The sequence below is a fragment of the Sitodiplosis mosellana genome, unplaced genomic scaffold, assembly GCF_009176505.1.
Source record: "Sitodiplosis mosellana isolate CC-2019 unplaced genomic scaffold, AAFC_SMos_1.0 Smas_scaffold_1, whole genome shotgun sequence".
NCBI lineage: Eukaryota > Metazoa > Arthropoda > Insecta > Diptera > Cecidomyiidae > Sitodiplosis > Sitodiplosis mosellana.
Window position 1 is genome coordinate 9,062,791 of NW_022595244.1, and position 17,905 is coordinate 9,080,695.

The 17,905-nt window shown below is 36.4% G+C and overlaps 5 protein-coding genes across 7 annotated transcripts; 3 read left to right on the forward strand and 2 right to left on the reverse strand.

Annotated features, from left to right (window-relative positions):
* Positions 1–1,120: 1,120 nt before the first annotated feature.
* On the reverse strand, positions 1,121–6,553 carry LOC129574071 (nardilysin). The gene is made up of 7 exons (XM_055455448.1): positions 5,588–6,553; positions 4,961–5,427; positions 4,682–4,861; positions 2,825–3,642; positions 2,639–2,762; positions 2,175–2,555; positions 1,121–2,091 (listed from the first exon to the last, which is right to left on the reverse strand). The coding sequence occupies exons 1-7, from the start codon at positions 6,168–6,170 to the stop codon at positions 1,276–1,278; spliced, it is 3,369 nt and encodes a 1,122-aa protein (XP_055311423.1). The 5' UTR covers positions 6,171–6,553; the 3' UTR covers positions 1,121–1,275.
* On the forward strand, positions 6,350–7,325 carry LOC129574179 (peptidyl-prolyl cis-trans isomerase FKBP2). The gene is made up of 3 exons (XM_055455774.1): positions 6,350–6,602; positions 6,718–6,798; positions 6,867–7,325. Exons 1-3 carry the CDS (start codon positions 6,459–6,461, stop codon positions 7,041–7,043), a joined length of 402 nt encoding a protein of 133 aa, XP_055311749.1. The 5' UTR covers positions 6,350–6,458; the 3' UTR covers positions 7,044–7,325.
* On the reverse strand, positions 7,133–8,665 carry LOC129574171 (transcription initiation factor TFIID subunit 12). 3 transcript variants are annotated; one of them, XM_055455752.1, is made up of 4 exons: positions 8,580–8,665; positions 7,924–8,019; positions 7,721–7,851; positions 7,133–7,656 (listed from the first exon to the last, which is right to left on the reverse strand). In XM_055455752.1, the coding sequence occupies exons 2-4, from the start codon at positions 7,961–7,963 to the stop codon at positions 7,327–7,329; spliced, it is 501 nt and encodes a 166-aa protein (XP_055311727.1). In that variant the 5' UTR covers positions 7,964–8,019; positions 8,580–8,665; the 3' UTR covers positions 7,133–7,326. The 3 variants fall into 3 exon arrangements, with proteins under 3 accessions (XP_055311727.1, XP_055311716.1, XP_055311737.1); XM_055455741.1 differs by having other exon boundaries at positions 7,924–8,407; positions 8,580–8,652; XM_055455762.1 differs by having other exon boundaries at positions 8,562–8,582.
* Positions 8,666–8,984: 319 nt separating this feature from the next.
* On the forward strand, positions 8,985–17,869 carry LOC129578391 (zinc finger protein 208-like). Its single transcript, XM_055466881.1, has 20 exons — positions 8,985–9,243; positions 9,361–9,540; positions 9,604–9,660; positions 9,737–10,311; positions 10,370–10,888; positions 10,961–11,197; positions 11,267–11,380; positions 11,455–11,641; positions 12,376–12,555; positions 12,752–12,962; positions 13,128–13,410; positions 13,470–13,997; positions 14,083–14,300; positions 15,288–15,544; positions 15,628–15,684; positions 15,758–16,368; positions 16,432–17,052; positions 17,131–17,361; positions 17,430–17,543; positions 17,614–17,869. The coding sequence occupies exons 1-20, from the start codon at positions 9,170–9,172 to the stop codon at positions 17,802–17,804; spliced, it is 5,445 nt and encodes a 1,814-aa protein (XP_055322856.1). The 5' UTR covers positions 8,985–9,169; the 3' UTR covers positions 17,805–17,869.
* On the forward strand, positions 11,909–14,838 carry LOC129574103 (zinc finger protein 595-like). The gene is made up of 8 exons (XM_055455525.1): positions 11,909–12,278; positions 12,376–12,555; positions 12,619–12,675; positions 12,752–13,410; positions 13,470–13,997; positions 14,083–14,322; positions 14,392–14,505; positions 14,577–14,838. The coding sequence occupies exons 1-8, from the start codon at positions 12,202–12,204 to the stop codon at positions 14,774–14,776; spliced, it is 2,055 nt and encodes a 684-aa protein (XP_055311500.1). The 5' UTR covers positions 11,909–12,201; the 3' UTR covers positions 14,777–14,838.
* Positions 17,870–17,905: the final 36 nt, after the last annotated feature.

A 17,905-nucleotide genomic window follows, 5' to 3' on the forward strand; every position in this document is an offset into this window, starting at 1 on the left:
ATCGCTCGTATGACGGTATACTCTAAATTTAGAACCAATGATCTGGTTCAATTCATTAAACTAATTGCCATTCTTTGAGCATTTAGCAAGAATTTGTCACTTTTTAGCGATGTTAGAACATTTCAAGAAGGTAGCGTTTTTCGAATAGGTCACTTTGTGAAGTGAAAAACATTTATTTTAGGCTCACATACACTCATATACGTGGACATAAGCACATCATAGAGGCGCATGAAGGTTCAGATCCAATAAATTAAGTTGACTCACTGCTAATTGAAAATGAATTTTTGTCGTTTTTGTGACCGGGCAAAAATCTTCATCATCCAAAGCTTGCAGCACACCTTCCGAAAAAAGTCGAAACGAAAAATTATTAATCGCAATATCAATCTTGTTTGGCCGTTTGCATCGTAGTTGATATACTAATTCAGCATAATTTTTCAATAAATTCTTCGATGATTTTTCTCTTCTAGATTTTTTTTTCGTTCTTATTGATGATTGAAGAAGTAAGAGAGGAAAAAATCAAAATGAAAATCTTTGAAATGAATTCGTATGGCGAAAAATAAATTTTTTTCACTTTATGAAGCATACAATTTGAATTTACATTGAGAAATCGGTGTCAATTCAAATTTAAAAAAATACAAAATGATTGTCTGCTCTTGTTATTGTGAAACAAAACCACAATAAAATGTTGAAACCCAACGAATGTCCAAATCTTGATCTTATTTGACCATTTCACCAGCATAATCTGCATTACACCGGCTCTCAAACTCTCTGTACTCAGCATCTGAGGTTTACAGAGCGAGAAAACCACGACAAAAGAGAAATACAAAACCGAAAGCAATAAAAACTACAAAAGTGGGCGGAAACGATTCTCTTAAATGATCGGTCTTTTAAGAGTCATTTAGTGTATGCGCTTGTGTGTGTATGTCTGTCGTAAGTGTATTATTATTGGTCGCTGACAAAAGGTAGCGCAATCAATACGATGATCGTGAGCACTTGAGCTATTGAAAAGTGAGTGAGCTTCTGAAGCTTCACTCAACGGCAAGCTTTTGCTCATGCATTTTGAATGAGTTTTAGTTCGTTATAGTTACTAAATCGAGCAAAAAGAAAACACCTGAACCGATTTTTATATGGAGAATTCAAAATTCTATTTATTTTAATAAACGATTTCAACAATTAAATTGTATATTTTGTAATAATTGAAAAAATTTCTTTATCGATTTTCGCGGTAAATAATTCATGCTAGAAGCAATTGATTCAAAAAGTAATTCGTAGAAGTTAAACCAAACGTCTATTGGTTTTGGTGACTGAATAAACTTCGAGGCTTTGCTTGAACTCCATCAAATCGTGAATGAGATTACCCTTTGGTTCACCATTGAAATCGACATAGGTCAGTGCCTCAAATCGTTTGCGGCGTGTTTCTAAATCCTCGTTGATCTCGAATTCCGTTTCCACATTATTCGGAATGTCAACTTCCTTTTCCTGAGCATTGCCAATCACTTGAATCGATAATTTGCGTTCGGCTTCACCCAAGTAGGCCCTATAAAATTCCAACAATTGCTGTTTCGTAATTGTTGACAGGTATTCGACTTCTTTGTGTGGTCGGTCAAACTCGTATTCGTCGGTGGTGATTTCGGCCCAATTCCGTTGCACCTCCTCACTCAATTTGTTGTCTTCGTTCAATTTGATTTTAGCTAGCGATGCTTTGATGGCTTCGAAATTATCATCAGGCATTGTTTCAATGGTGGTAGGCAATTCACGGCGGAAATGTTCAATTCGATCATCCACGTAATCAACCGTGAATTTCGGCTCTTGTGAATTCACGGTGATGCTGTATCCCAAAATGCCGTAATTATCACGTAAATCCAACGACACATCGTAGGCAAGTTGCTCTTTGTTCCGGAGTGTGTCGAATATCGGTTCATGAGCGACCATCACCAAAAGGTCAATTAGAACATGTGTGCGATATGAAATCGGACCGATTTGATAAAAGTTGGTGATTACTGTGTTCACGTCTTTCGGGTGGAAAGTTTTACAGCGCAGATAATTTGCACCAACGGGTAATTTTGTGGCTGTTAACTCGATTGAAGACAACTGAAAATGCGAAATAACATCAAAATCAGTGGATGATACGGATTTATTGATGCACAAATGATAAAATTGTTGAAAAAACTTACATTTTCAACTTTTCCACAGTTGAGTTCGTTCAGAACATTGTGCATGATGTTGAGTGCACGCTCTTTGGTAATGTTCCCTTGCATTATGGCCTTGATTTTCACTTGCTCACAGTATTTCCGACAAAATTGTTGAAAATCGGTGAAATTAATCGAACGTAATCGCTGATTTTTCTGGTAAAGTGGCTGATGGTGGGATTCAATCACATTCAAACGCAGTTCCTTGGCAAGAACTTTTGGCTTCAGGCAAATATTTTCATACGTTTTGAACTGTTGCTGAACGAACACCTCAAATTGCTTTTCGGTTGTATCTTCTGCTAGAGATTTTAAGCATTTGCTGAACACATCGACGATTAAATGCAGCTTTTGACTGAATCCTTCTACCTGAAATGGAGTATGATTCATAGAGTTTTCCATGCTAATGTTCAATAAAATCTACAGCGGCTCGAATTGAAATAACAACGTACCTTGAGAACTAGGCCCAAATCAGCGGCATAGCACGAGTATTCCAATCCAGCAACGGTGGCTGGATATAGTTTCTCAACGAATTGATACTTCAACAGTGTAGCCAATAAAGTCATTTGAACCATGCTGTAAATGAACGAAAAATTAGGCATCTTTCCTACATTTTTTTGGCGCAAATTTTAATTTACTTCTCGATTGATGCAGTTGCATGTGGTGTCATGAAGTAGAAATTATAGCAGGCAGTCGGTAGTAGAAATTTGTCGTCTTGCCGAAACCACAGTTCGCACAGATCATTGTCAAGAATTTTGGTTGGATATTTGGGTAGAGTGCGTCCTTCCTCATATGAAATTGTGAAATCATCAGCAATGAATGGATTTGGCTCGGGCAGAGCAAATTCAGGGAATGGTGTTGCATTTTTCCACAACGAAATCCATTTCTCCGGCATATCAATTTCAGTATACATTGTACCGAACCACGGTTCAGTCAATTCATATGTAATATTCTCATTGTATCGCCTTGTTGATGTGATCATAATGTTGAATTTCCGTGAGTTGAGCTCATCGGTGATTTGTTGAATAGCATTTGCATCGTATTCAAAATAGAGGCAGTCGCCAGTTAGAATATATTTGGGCGGATAATGTTTCAAGCTGATGACCAGATCTTCCACATTATCGAGAGCATCTCGTTCGTTGGAAAATCGGAAAGCATTCGCTTCGATGGTCTGAATCTCACGGAATATCGATTCTTTTGGACCAGCCAATTGCAAAAGCTTTAAATAACTAAAAATAGCGCTCAACACATCGTCCAAATGATCAAATCCATCCTCTGTCAAGTGAACACAAATGTTGAACATCGAAAATAGCTTGTTCGAACCCATGCCACTATTATCGGTTCCGGCAGCCAAATCAACAGCCCACAGTTTTTTGCGTAAATAACTTAAAAGTGAACCTTTTCCTTCGTGACCGAGAATGTGACTCAAATACTGATCTGGTTTGCACTTGAAATTCTGTGGACGAGAGATACAAAAAAATTAAATGAAAACGGAAGTGGGATTTTCAAAAAAAAAATGTAGGAGAGAGTGGGGAATGGTGAAACGCACTTTTACCTAATTTAATGACATGCTAAAAAATTACCATTTTTCCAAATTTCCAACTCGTACGATAAAGTACGTGTAAAAATATAATTTTTGGCACTTGTCGCTTGTTGAAAATCGAATCGACTTAAAACAATTTGCCCTGTCGGCAAAAATCACTTGATTTTTCGATTTTAAAAAATGGTGGGGAATTGTGAAACACTTCATAAATCGATCGAAAACTGAAACTATTTTGATGAAAAATGTTTATGGAAAGCTAGAAAACGATAAAAGAAATCATTTCAATGAAGAAGAATTCGAAAAATAGCGATTGTTATTAGTCGGATTTGCAATTGTTGCCTGTGAAGTAGGTGCTAATCATTTTGGTGCATTTCAAGTGAACAGCTCGAGCGCATAAATTGCATTGAATAATTTGCCAAATTTTCGCAAGAAATGTAATAAATACGCATAAAATATGCGAAATTGACTTGAAAAATTGAAAAAATGACTTGACCAAATTTCCCCACAAAGGGTGTTTCACAATTCCCCACTGACTAAGGTTTGCAACTTGATCGCGTTTGGGCTAGTCAATGAACGTTCATGCAAAATTCCTTTTTTGAGTCGAAATATTAATGGTATACGATAATTATAAACATATTCATCTGAGTTGATTCTTCAAAAAATGCTGTGAAATCAATGCAAACATGAACGGTGAATAAAAATATTTGGAACCACATTTTCGAAGAGTCCTCACAGAGAGCAAACGTTACAAGCACACGCATTGAGTGATATTGGAAAAAAGAGCTTATACTAAGACAAGACTATGGCAGTTTTTTGAATCTGCCGAACATTTCGAATTGCTGAGAAAACGAAGTGTTTCACAATTCTCCACGTTTCACCATTCCCAACTCTCCCCTATAATATCATTTGAACTTTTGTTCAATTTTATGCTCATATCTAATCAGTGGTTTACCTCAATCATTGGCTCCAAACACCAAGTGATATCAATTTTCGAAATATTCCCAATCGGTTTCACAAAGTAGACTTTTTCATAGAATTTCGATTGAAATGCGTTTTGGTGAGTGTACTGCGAGAAATCATTGCCAGGTAGTTGGTTGTTTGGAATATTTGAAAAGTGTCGATTCGCCATTTCCTGTTGTGAACATACGCAATTATCAATTCAGAAATGAATGCAATGTTGTATTTAAACAAATCAATCAACAAGATTCGATTTCTTGGTTCGGTCACTCACCTGTAGATTATCCAACGGTAAATTTGATTGGAGGCACAGATACATGCGACTGGCGGAATAGTGTCGTTTACGAAAATCGTGAACTTTCTGATACAAAGCATCGTCTTGGATATTCTCTTTCAATGTTTCCAAGTTACCCCAAGCGAAAATGCTCGACGGATGCGTTGGTTGACCAATCAAAGATAGCAACTGACCTCGTCTCACCTCCTCACCATTTTTCTTCGAAGCAAATTCCGACTCGACAGCTTCACGTTCACGAGTCATGGCCTCTTTCAACATGAGTGGCGCTTTGAAGAATTGTGAAAACCGATCCAGGGCTTCGTCCAAGAATTCTTCACTCGTTTCGAAATAGAAAGATGTTTCGTCAAAATCAGTGTCTGCGTTATCAAAACCACCGGATTTCTGCATGAATTGATCAAATTCATTTTCGCTTGGATACTTCTCTGAGCCCATAAAAATCATGTGTTCTAATATGAAATGGAAAATAGGATAAGTTAAATAGCGAGCATGCATCCGATTGGTTTTAGCTCGAAAAAATTTAGTATTCAATGGATTATTGGACAGAAGAAAATAAAATTGAAGAAATCAAAATGAAAGAAACAAAAAGAAGAAAATAATCGATTTTACCCAAAAAGTGTGCCAATCCCTGAACATCGCGTGGATCGGAAAAGGAGCCGACATCAACACAAAGACTGCACGCTGCCAGTTTTCCTCGTTTTTCCCGATGTGAATCATCTTCCACTTCATCATCATCACTTCCTTCCAAATGCCTTTCATCGTCCTCGCTTTCCGTTTCATCTTCTTCATCACTTACAGCAACCGGTTCACGTCTATGCTTGTGTGTATGGCCATCGTTTGCATCTTCGTGCTGTGCCGAATTTTGATTTGGATCAGAAATTAAAAGTGCTTTCAATCCATTCTCCAGCCGAACTACACGGTATGATTTTTTATCATTTTCCGATTTATCTGGTGTTTCCATAACCTCAACTAAACTCATTTTATTTAATAGCGATGTTTCAACGATTGATGAATTTTCTTTACTCTCCGCTTTTGTACAGCGAACTTTGCATGGGCTACTTGTAATGTTTAAACCGTCACTGTTCCTCTTATGTGATGACATATTCAGTGCAGCAAATTTTAACTCATGTTTTGTTTTGAGAATGTATGTTGACAACTGCAAACACGAATGAAACCGCAACAACTTGTACATTCGACTGATTCATATCGGACCTTGCCGTATTGCTCAAGTATTGAGGTTTTATGTTGTGTGTCAATGGGATTTTGATTCTGTCAAATCATTTTTTAATGCTTGATATTTCCGATAGAGTGCACTGATACACGCGGTTCTGGATGACATTTCAACAAAACAATTTGTGTCCTACGCTCATTGGTCGGCAATTCATTATTAGAGTTCGATATCATTCCACTGATAGTGCACCATTGATTTATACCATTTCCAGCCAATTCATACAAAATCCAAATACTAAATATACGTAAAATGAAGAGCTTAATTGTAGTTTTATCGGTGTTAGCGGCAGTGGGCTGCATTAATGCACAAAAATTACAAATTGGTATAAAAAAACGGGTCGAAAACTGCGAAATTAAAGCACAAAAAGGAGACTTGGTTCATATTCATTATACGGTAAGTTTCATTGCGTGGTAAAAGTCTGGCTTTGTTGCGTGGATTTTGAAGTGTGTTCAACTCTCATTCAGAGTCTCTGAATTCATTAACAACTTGGAATTGCTTCATTCCGTAGGGTACACTAGAAAATGGCAAAGTATTTGATAGCAGTGTTGAACGAGAACAACCATTGACATTCACATTGGGCACCGGTCAGGTGAGCTAAAATGATGACATTTCAAGTGAAAAGTGCATTTGTCAATACATATCGTTCATTGTCAACAGGTAATCAAAGGCTGGGACCAAGGTTTGCTCGGAATGTGCCAAGGTGAAAAACGACGCCTAGTCATCCCGCCAGAGTTGGCATACGGCAAAAATGGCGCCGGTGATGCAATCCCACCTGATTCAACGTTGATTTTCGAAACGGAGCTCATGAAAATCGAACGTAAAGATGAATTGTAAATTGCATACCACCGGACTGCATACCACCGGTGAACAAACGTTCTTTCCATCTGTCGAACAAGTATCACAAGAGAACAAAACACCAATTATTTCGTATCAATTTCATTTGAATTAGTTTTTTGTATTTTGAGTTGAGTTGAGGTTTTTGTTCATCATCGACGGAATACAATAAAATATTTTTGAATGGAAAAGTCTTTTAAAAAAATCGATCAATTGCGAAATAAATGTATCTTAAAAACTAATAAAAAAATGTGTGTGTGTGTGTTGGTCACATCAATTGAATTTAATATTTTTTGATAGCTTTTCGTATGAGTGCTAAACGTTGTTTGTGTGACTCAGTAACGGCGGCCCGTTTGTATGGTCGCAGTTCGTCGGTACCGAAGCCCGGAATCCACATATTCCAATTTCGTTCCAGGTACAGTTGAACATCTTTCACCTCGACCTTTGATACTTTGCGATGTTTAGCAAACAGACAGGCTGCATTCACGGTATTCTCCACAAAATCATCGGCAATTTGAAGCAATAGCTCTTCAACATCCTCGTCCAGTTGCTCAGTTGGATCAATTTCACGCACTAACTCTTGCAAACGTGGCTTTGTCAATAGAGATGGTTGCTGTGAAATCAACAAAAAATCGAATAAATTTGTCTCATTTCAAATGAAATTTTATTTTGCCTACCGGCGGTTCATTGGTGGTGGTGGTGGCAGTGGTTGGTTGCGTTGACGACGATGAAGCATTTGATGGAGCTGCTTTGGTTGATGAGGCGCCGATACTGCTCTGACTGTTCTCTGTTGGTGACAGAATCATTTCTAGAAAATAACACAACGAATTCATTAGCTGCGTTGAATATGCGTTCAAAATACGGCGCCGCACACACTTACCAGAGCTTTTGATGACGGCCACATTTTCCATATTGTCCATGGCGTCGTCACACAATATATCGAGATTTGTGTCGTTTTCGTTGATTGATGATATTTCTGACATTATATTTGGATTTAAGATTTGTTTAAAAGTTACTTAGCTTTGCTTAATAAAAATGTTTAGTTTGTGTGGATTGTTTTTGGTTCTGTGCATATATGTGTGTGTACAACAACTATTTGTAATAAATTTTGATACAGAAGAGAAGCAAGAAGAACCGTTTAAGCAATTTTGTGTGTGTTAGCTGTTTGATTGAAATGAAAGAACTTCACGTTTGAAAACAGTTAGTAAATCTAAACTCTACTTGCACTACTAATGATTTTTGAGCCAAAATAAAGTGTATAGAGTATTTGATGGAGAGGACGATTTTGTTCATAAGAAACAATATAAATGTGTATGTGTGTTTTTGTATGCGAAATAGCAACAACAAATGATACAAGGGGCGGCCTAGATCGAATACAAAAACAAAAAACAAAAGAATTTGTGATTATTTAGTTTTTCCAGTTGATTTCCAATGGTTTCACAATACAATAGATAGTCAAATGTAGCGTAAATAATGAAATTTATCGGAAAATTATGAAGATGAAGGAAAAAAAATCACCTTTGCGCCGTCAATTACCTTTTTTCTACTTCTTTCGCTTATATTTACGATCACAATAATTTAGTTTTTTTTTTTTGGTTGCATTGACAGAGTGACAGTTCAACGCAACGCAACGCATTGTTCGCATCACGCAACACCAAAGTTTGGGCTGAAACAGAATTCAGTCATACTTTCAAATAGAGCTCGACTGAACATTGTTGAGCACATGAGTTGAAGTGGTAAGGAATTTTAATTTTTTTCTATTGCAACTGAACAAAAATGGAATGTACAATTTCCGACTGTGATCAGTCCCAGATTACAAATTCAATTTGTCAATGTGTTTTAGTTCATAGTGGAAACTAAATCCTCAACTGTTTTTTTTTGACAGAGTGGCAAATTGTTCAACGTAAATGTCAAACAAACTGTCATAGTGAGTGTAAAACCTGTATTTATTTTTGTTTTGATTGAGAAAACCATTTCTATGTGGTTTGCCATCAAATTATTGTAGGAATAATGAAATAAATTCAACATTTTCAACAAGTTTTGAATTACTCTCGATAAGAGACAAAGCATAGAATACCATAGAAAAGCTTCAATTCGTTCAAAGTAACATCAAAATCATCTGAAAAATGCCGAAACGCTACTGTTGTGTGCAATCTTGTCCGAATTTTGTAGGGACATGGGGCGATATACGATTTTTTCTGTATGTATAAACATATTGATTGAGATTTACATAATTTCTTTAATTTTTCTGGCACATTTTTTCATTCACAATTAAATGCTATTCCATATTTCCAATCATATTCAATGTTGCAAACAGTTCACCAAGAGACGCAGAGCTTCAAAAGAAATGGGAACAAGCACTCAATAGACCACCATCAGCAAAATTTCGTTTGTGCAGCCTGCATTTCAAAGAGGAGGATATTATAACGACGAGATCTGGTACAACATTGAAAAAAGGTGCCATTCCGATACCCGTCCTTGTACCAAAAACAGAAAGGTAACAATGAATGCTTGTAGCTACTGTTCTTATTTCATCATATTTTATCTGTTTTTCCCAAAGTTCACCGGACACTCACATGGAGAACGTGAAAATAATTGATATTGCGACAATTACGAAGTAAATAACATCTTTTCGGCATCTCTATTGCAATCGGGTGAATGAATTTTAACAAAATGTTTGAAAAATCTTTCAGTGCTTCAAGTACACCGAATCTTTGTCAATCGTGCCTTGGTTATGATGTGAAATTACAAGCGGCTCATGCAAAGATAACGAGGTTAGAAGAGAAAGTGATCAAATTGACAGCCGAAAATCGAAAAATGAGGCTTTACATTCGGGGACAAGAAAATTTATCTGAAGATAAATTTGATTCTCGATTGAAAAATGTCAAAACGTGTAGTCTTTGCGAAGTAAAATTGACGGCAGATGAGTTTGAGCGACATTTATGTGTTGAACGAGAGAGCATCTTCTGTCCCTTATGCCCACGTACAAATGCATTCCAATCAACGATTAGCTTTCTTGATCATGTTCATCAGCACACCGAGGCGTCGATAGGAATGGACAGAAGATTTTTGTACAGGTGCAACCAGTGCACTCTAGGATATCCAATGGAACTTTTATTGGAGTGTCACAAAAGGTCACACATCACTCAGAAGCCAATGAGCATGAACGTTAAAACCGAACCCGCAGAAGCAATGTCAATTGACGAAACTACTAATAACGATCAATCCAGTTCTGTTAGCGGGCCTTCCAATTCAGTCCATGCCAAATGTAAAACATGATTTGATTTCTTTGATTATATTGTTAACTTTTTCTTGAACATTTCCAGTATTCAAATGCGGACTATGTGATATGGCATTTGGATTACCCAAAGAGTTGCAACATCATGTGAGAAAATCCCATAAAAAAGCAATGGAAAAGCGCATCGAGTGTTATTTATGCAAAACAGAGTTCGAAACTATCGAAGTACTTCGCGTTCATATGAAACGCCACGAAAGAGACCATCCATGTAGTATTTGCAAAATGGATTTAACTCCCAGTGAACTGGGTTCACATTTGTGTGGCGACGAAAAAATCGTGACCTGTGAGTACTGTCCAAATGAATTTACAGCCACATTGAAGCTGGTTGAGCATATAGAGATGTCACATAGAAATGAGAAATTTCCATTGAAATTTTATCGATGTGATCATTGTTCGAAGTTCTATCCTTCGATCGTCCTGAAGAAACTTCACTTGAAGTCACATGAACAAGATGCACCGAAGCGATTTGTTTGTAAGATCTGTAAAAAGGCTTTTTCATCTAAATATAGTCTGCAAACTCACAGAAAGTCACACGATGAGATGAGATGTAAGTGCGGTCCAAATATTATTCCAAAATATTTCAATCACCTTTTGGCAATTATTTTCCATTCTTTCTTAGCTCATCTCTGCGAGGAATGTGGCAAAAGTTTTAAGACAGTGCGAGGTTTAAGTTTTCACAGAAACTCGTATCTTCATAGTAAAGAGCCGGCAATGATCCAGTGTCCCGATTGTCCTAGGACATTCAACCAACTTCATAATTTCAAAAACCATAGTGCAGTGCATCGAGAAGATAGATACGTGTGCGAAATCTGTCAAGCGGAACTTGTATCGAAAGTATCGTACAAAAGTCATCTAAGTTCGTATTCGATTTTAATGTTCAATTCGTAAAAATACTTTGTCATTGGCAACATTATTCTATTCGTAGAGATTCACCGAAGAACCGAGGCCGACCGAAAATATGCGTGCAAAATATGCCCAAGAAAGTTTTGGGATCCGAAAACCCTAAGAAACCATCGGAGCGTACACAATGGCGCAAGATGTAAAGAATTAATTTAATTTTAACTCCTTTGGAATGTTATTCCATTCACTTGATCATGATTTTTACTTCTTTAGTGCACAGCTGCCGATTTTGCAGCCAATCGTACAAATATGCTGGTGACTTGAACAAACATCTTCGGACTCACCTTGGCAACGAAATATATGAATGTTCAAAGTGTCCAAAGCGATTTAAATATCCAAAAGAGCTTCAAAAACACGAATTCCAGCATTACAAAGAAGAAAAGGAAGCGGAAGGAACAAATGACTAAAAGTTTAATCTATATTAAGGCACTAGTTCCAAGAATTACAATCGTGCACGATTGTTATTCTTGGAACTAGTGCCTTTAGATTTATGTTTTTTTTCGAACAAATAATGAATAGGACGAATAAAAATTAAAATGTCAAAACTCATAGTATTTTCATTTTTATTCCATCATAATTATAACGTCTGTGTTTAGCTTTTTCTTTGAGAGAAGAGTCATACAGTTGTTTGACGTAAATGTCAAACCAACTGTCAAAATGCAAGTAATTTCTTTTGTTTATTCTATTTTGGTCGTAAACACATACATTTTTAGGACGTGTGGTGACAAATTATTCATTTATTTTGGAATAATGAAATAAATTCAAAACATTCAATAAGTTTTAACCGCGAAGAATAAAGTTTCGAATAACATGGAATAAAAAATTTAAGCAGTAAAATCAATGGTGTTAACAATATTTAAGAAGTTGTCCAAAATAACTTGAGAATAATCTCAGGAGGCATCAAGACAATTGATTTTTTATAGATACCGTACAACTAAAATTTCGGAGAAGGGGGAAAAAATGCCGAAACGATATTGTTGTGTTCAATCTTGCCCATTGTTTCGTGGCACATCGGATGGAAATGCTCGATTTTTCTGGTACAAATTTACGAATCAAGATTTCAAATTATTTCATTTTTTCATTCACAATTAAATGCCATTCCATGTTTTCAATCATGTTCAATGTTTCAAACAGTTCGCCAAAAGATCCAGATCTTCGAGCGAAATGGGATCAAGCCATCAATAGGCCACCAATAGGCAATTTTCGTTTGTGCAGCCTGCATTTCAAAGAGGAGGATATTATATGGAAGAGCACAGGTGCAGCATTGAGATCCGGTGCCATTCCCATACCCGTCCCTGTGCCAAAGACGGAAAGGTAAGAATGAATGCTTGTAGCTACTGTTCTTATTTCATGACATTTGATTTATTTTCTCCATAGTTTACCGGAGACACACGTGGAGAACGTAGAGTTAATTGATATTGCGACAATTATGAAGTAAATAACATTTTTTCGGCATCTCTTTTTCAATCGGGTGAATAAATTTTGACTAAATATTTGAAAAATCTTTCAGTGCTTCAAGTACACGAAATCTTTGTCAATCGTGCTTTGATTATGATGTGAAATTACAAGCGGCTTATGCAAAGATTGCGCTCTTAGAAAAGGAAATGAGCGAATTGAGATCAAGAGAAAATAAACGAATGCAGGCAAAGAGAATAGTCAAGAACCAAATTCGTTCCAATTCGACTCAAGACACAGAAAAGAAAATGTGCAGTCTTTGCCTAGTAAAATTAACAGCATTTGAACTTGAACGACATTTATGCACGGATGACGAAAACATTGTTTGCTCTTTATGTCCAACGACATTCAAATCAACAGTGAGCTTTATCAGGCACATAACGAAGCACAGCGAAATGACTCTAGCAACTAAAAACAGATTAATGTTCAAGTGCAACCAATGTAATCTTGCATATGCAATAAAAACTTTGTTGGATTGTCACAAAAAATCACACGAAGACAACCCTCCTCCGCCAGAAGAGCTTAATCTCAAAGTTGAATTCCAAGAACCGATGTCGGTTGATGAAACTTCTAATGATGACACAATTCTACCCACATCTATGCTCACTGTTGAACTAAACGAGTCGGTCGAATCAGCCCGACAATTAATCCAGCCATCAACTCAATCAAGTGCAGTGGACGAGCCTCCTAAGCCAGTGTCACAGGACAATAAATGTAAAATTCAATCACAAAAATCGTGTTATCCGAAAAATTCATTTGTTTTTCATTTTCAGTGTTCAAATGTGGACTATGTGATGTGGCATTTGAGCTACCAAAGCAATTATCATGTCACGTACGTGAAAATCACGATTCAAAAGACAGTTTTCAGTGTTATTTGTGTAAATTTGATTTTGCTACTGTCAAACAACTTTGGATGCACATGAAACGCCATGCACGAGACCAGAAATGTGACATCTGCAAAACCGAATTAACTCTCAACGAACTGAATTCACATTTGTGTGGCGATGGGAAAAGTATTCGTTGTGATTACTGTGTAGATGATTTTACGATTACATCGAAGCTGGTAGATCATTTGGAAAAGTCACATAAAAAGAGGAAAATCCATCGATGTGAAATATGTTCCAAAGTATTTTGGAGCATTGCTCTGAAGGAATTGCACATGTTGTCACACGCACAAGATGCAGCAGTATCTACACATGAACAAGATACAGCAATGCCATTTGCTTGCGACATTTGTTCGAAAGTGTTTTGTAAGAAATTTCAATTGGGTCGTCATATGAAGACGCACGATGAACAAAGACGTAGGTGATTTTTTTTTCAGCAGCTAGGTAATTTTACCGAAACTGTTCTAGAATAATTGCTTCCATTTGGTGTTTTTTTTTTCAGCTTATCTCTGTGAAGAATGTGGCAAAGGTTTTAAATCGGCACAGAATTTACTTTTGCATAAAACTTCCATCCATTACAACGAACCAACACTTCAGTGCCCTGATTGTCCACGTAAATTTTTCCGTTTGTGTTTGTTGAAGAGCCACAGTGCCGTACATCGCAAAGATCGAGACGATAAATACGTGTGCGAAATTTGTCAAGCCGAACTTGTATCAAAAGTATCATACAAAAGCCATTTAAGTTCGTATTTGATTTTAACGTTCAATTCGTAAAAATACTTTGTCATTGGCAATATTATCCTCTTCGTAGAAATTCACCGAAGAACAGAAGCTGATCGAAAATTTGCGTGCAAAATATGCCCTATGAAATTTTTCAATGTAACACACTTGAAAAAACACCAGCGTGCACACACTGGCGCGAGATGTAATGAATTAACATCATTCAACTGTCTTAAACGTTGTTTTACCCACTGTTTTTCTACACTTGTTTTTCAGTATTCAAATGCCGGTTTTGTGATCAATCCTACAAATACAGCGGAGACTTGAATAAACATCTTCGGACTCATCTGGGCAATGAGATATACGAGTGTCCAAAGTGTCCGAAGCGATTCAAATACCCGAATGAGCTTCAAAAACACGAATTCGAGCATTACAAAGAAGAAAAGGAGGCGAATCAAACGATGGAGTTAATTTAAATGTACTCAGAATAAACGATAAAAAAATGAATGGAATGAATAAAATTTAGAATTAAAATGAATATCAAAAATCTGTTTTGAAACTGAATGCATTTTTTATTTGAATCAGCATAATGCCTGCGTTTAAATTGATCTGTTTTCTTTTGACATAAAGGCAAATGGTTTGACGCAAATGTCAAACGAACTGTCAACATGAGTGTAATGATTGTGTTTATTTTGTTTTGATTGTGAACACAGTTCTGTATTATTTTCTAGTGAATTATTTTTGCGGTATAAATTCAACATTTTCAATAAGTTTCAAACTAATTTCGATGAAGGACACAGTATTAAATATTATAAAATATAGAATTGAAACAGTGATTCCAAGCAAAAACAATTGCTTAACAATTTTAAGCAATAGTTCGATCCAACATCATGAATATGTCAAAAAAAGACAGAAGAAGTCGATATTCGTATTGCCTTTTGCAATCGTGCAAAAACTTTCTTGGCACAATCGATCCAGCCGTGAACTTTTTCAGGTGCAAATATTGAATTGGGATTGGATAATTCCATATTTTTCATTCACATTAAAATACCATTCCATGTTTATGCTTATTATAGTACGCCAAAAGATCCAGAGCTTCGAGTCAAGTGGGCAAAAATCATTAATGTGGAACCATCAATAAATTATCGCTTGTGCAGCCTTCATTTCAGGGAAGAAGATATTCAAATAAATCATGATCAAGGTGTTGTTTTGAAAGCTGGTACCGTTCCAACATACGTTCGACAGTAAGTACAAACGCTTGTAGCTGGTGACATTGTGAGATTTCATTGAATTTAGTTTATTTTGTTTGGTTTCATTCTGACAACAGATCACAGAAGCCACTCGAAAATAACGTAAAAATAGTCGAGATTGAAACAATCAAAGGGTAACTAACATTATGTCTTGGCTATTATCCCTCTTAATTTATCTATAAATGAATGTCCGAAAACTTCTTCCAGTGTTTCAATTAAACCAAATTCATGCCAATCGTGCATTGACTACGATTTGAAATTACAAGCGGCTCATACAAAGATAACGATGTTAGAAGAGGAAGTGATTAAATTGACAACAGAAAATCGGAAAATGAAGGATTTTATTCGAGAACAAGAAAATTCAACTGTAGACAAAATCCGTTTGCCACTGAACTACGACGAAAAATGTAGTCTTTGCCAAGTAAAACTGACAGCAGTGGAATTTGAGCGACATTTGTGTGTTGAAAAAGAGAGCATCTTGTGTCCTTTATGCCCATGTACAAATGCATTCCAATCAACGATTGGCTTTCTTAATCACGTAGATCAACACACCGAGGTGGCTCTAGCAACTGACAAAAGATTACTATTCAAGTGCAACCAGTGTAGTGTCGGCTATCCAATGGAAATTCTACTGGAGTGTCACAAAAAGTCACATGTTACACACACCACTCGGACGCCAGAGCCCAAGCCCATCAAATTTGAGCCAGAAGAATCGATGTCTGTTGACGTAACTACTGATGATGATGAAACGCTTCCGCCATTAAGTCAATCAAATTCTGTTAGCGGGCCTTCAAAGCCAGTTCTAGGAAATGATAAATGTAAATGATCACTGTTTTAGATTTCGTTCAATATTCCTAACCTTTCTATGTTTTAATTTCCAGTATTCAAATGCGGATTCTGTGATGTGTCATTCGAACTACCAATATTTTTATCTCTTCATATAAAAGAAAATCATACTAAGAGAAAAACTCATGTTTCTAGATTGCCTAAAGCGAAGAGTGAATGTCATGAAGCAAAAACCATATTTGTTTTTCGTTTACGTGAGGAAAATGAAAATAACACTGAAAAACAGAAAGAAAAGAAAATATTCCAGTGTTATTTGTGCAGAACGGATTTTAGCACATTCAAAAGACTTCAAGTCCACATGAATAGAAGTCATAAAAGGAATCATAAATGTGGGATCTGTAGAATGGTATTAACTGCCAAAGAGCTGCGTTCACATTTGTGTGGTGGCGAAAAATGCATTCGTTGCGAATATTGTTCAAATGAATTCACCACAACGAAAAAACTGCTTGATCATTTGGACAAGTCACATGAAAAGAAGAAACTTCATCAATGCGACAAGTGTTTAAAATTCTTTACAATGATAATTTTGAAGGAACATCACTTGAAGTCACATGAGCTAGATGCACCGAAGACATTTATTTGCGAAATCTGCTCCAAAGCTTTTCCTTCGAAAGAATGTCTTAAAAATCATATCAGAATCCACGATAAGACAAAATGTTAGTGATTTGTACTAGAATAACACATTCCAGCAACATTCCAACCGTTTATAACATTTAATTTCTATTACTTCTCAGCTCATCTTTGCGAGGAATGTGGCAGAGGTTTTTCATGCGTGCAGTATTTGGAATCCCATAAAAAGACGCATACTCAAAGAAATCCAAAATTCCAGTGCCCAGATTGTCCGAAGAAATTTTTGGAATTGAGCAATTTGAGAAGACATAGTAATCTTCATCGAGACGATAAATACGTGTGCGAAATCTGTCAAGCTGAACTTATATCCATGCCCTCATATAGGAAACATAAGAGTTCGTATTCTGTTTTAACTGGTCAATTATGAAATTCTTTGTCATTTGCAATATTGTTCCCTCCTCAGAGATTCACCAGAGAACAGAGGCCGACCGAAAATATGCGTGCAAAATATGCGATAAGAAGTTTTTCGATCCAAAACATTTGAAAATACACCAGCGTGTACACACTGGCGCGAGATGTAATGAATTAACATCATTCAATTGCCGTAACTTTATTCATCTCACTGTTTTTTTGCCCTTATTTTTCAGTATTCAATTGTCGCTTTTGTGATCAATCCTACAAATACACCGGAGACTTGAATAAACATCTTCGGACTCATCTTGGCAATGAAATATACGAGTGTCCAAAGTGTCCGAAGCGATTCCAATACCCGAAAGAGCTTCAAAAACACGAATTCGAGCATTACAAAGAAGAAAAGGAGGCAAATCAAACGATGTAGTTAATTTACTTAAAATAAACGATAAAACATGAATGGAATGAATAAAATGTAAAATGAAATTTAAACTAAAGTTGGAGCCAATTAATTTTCCTTTTTATTGA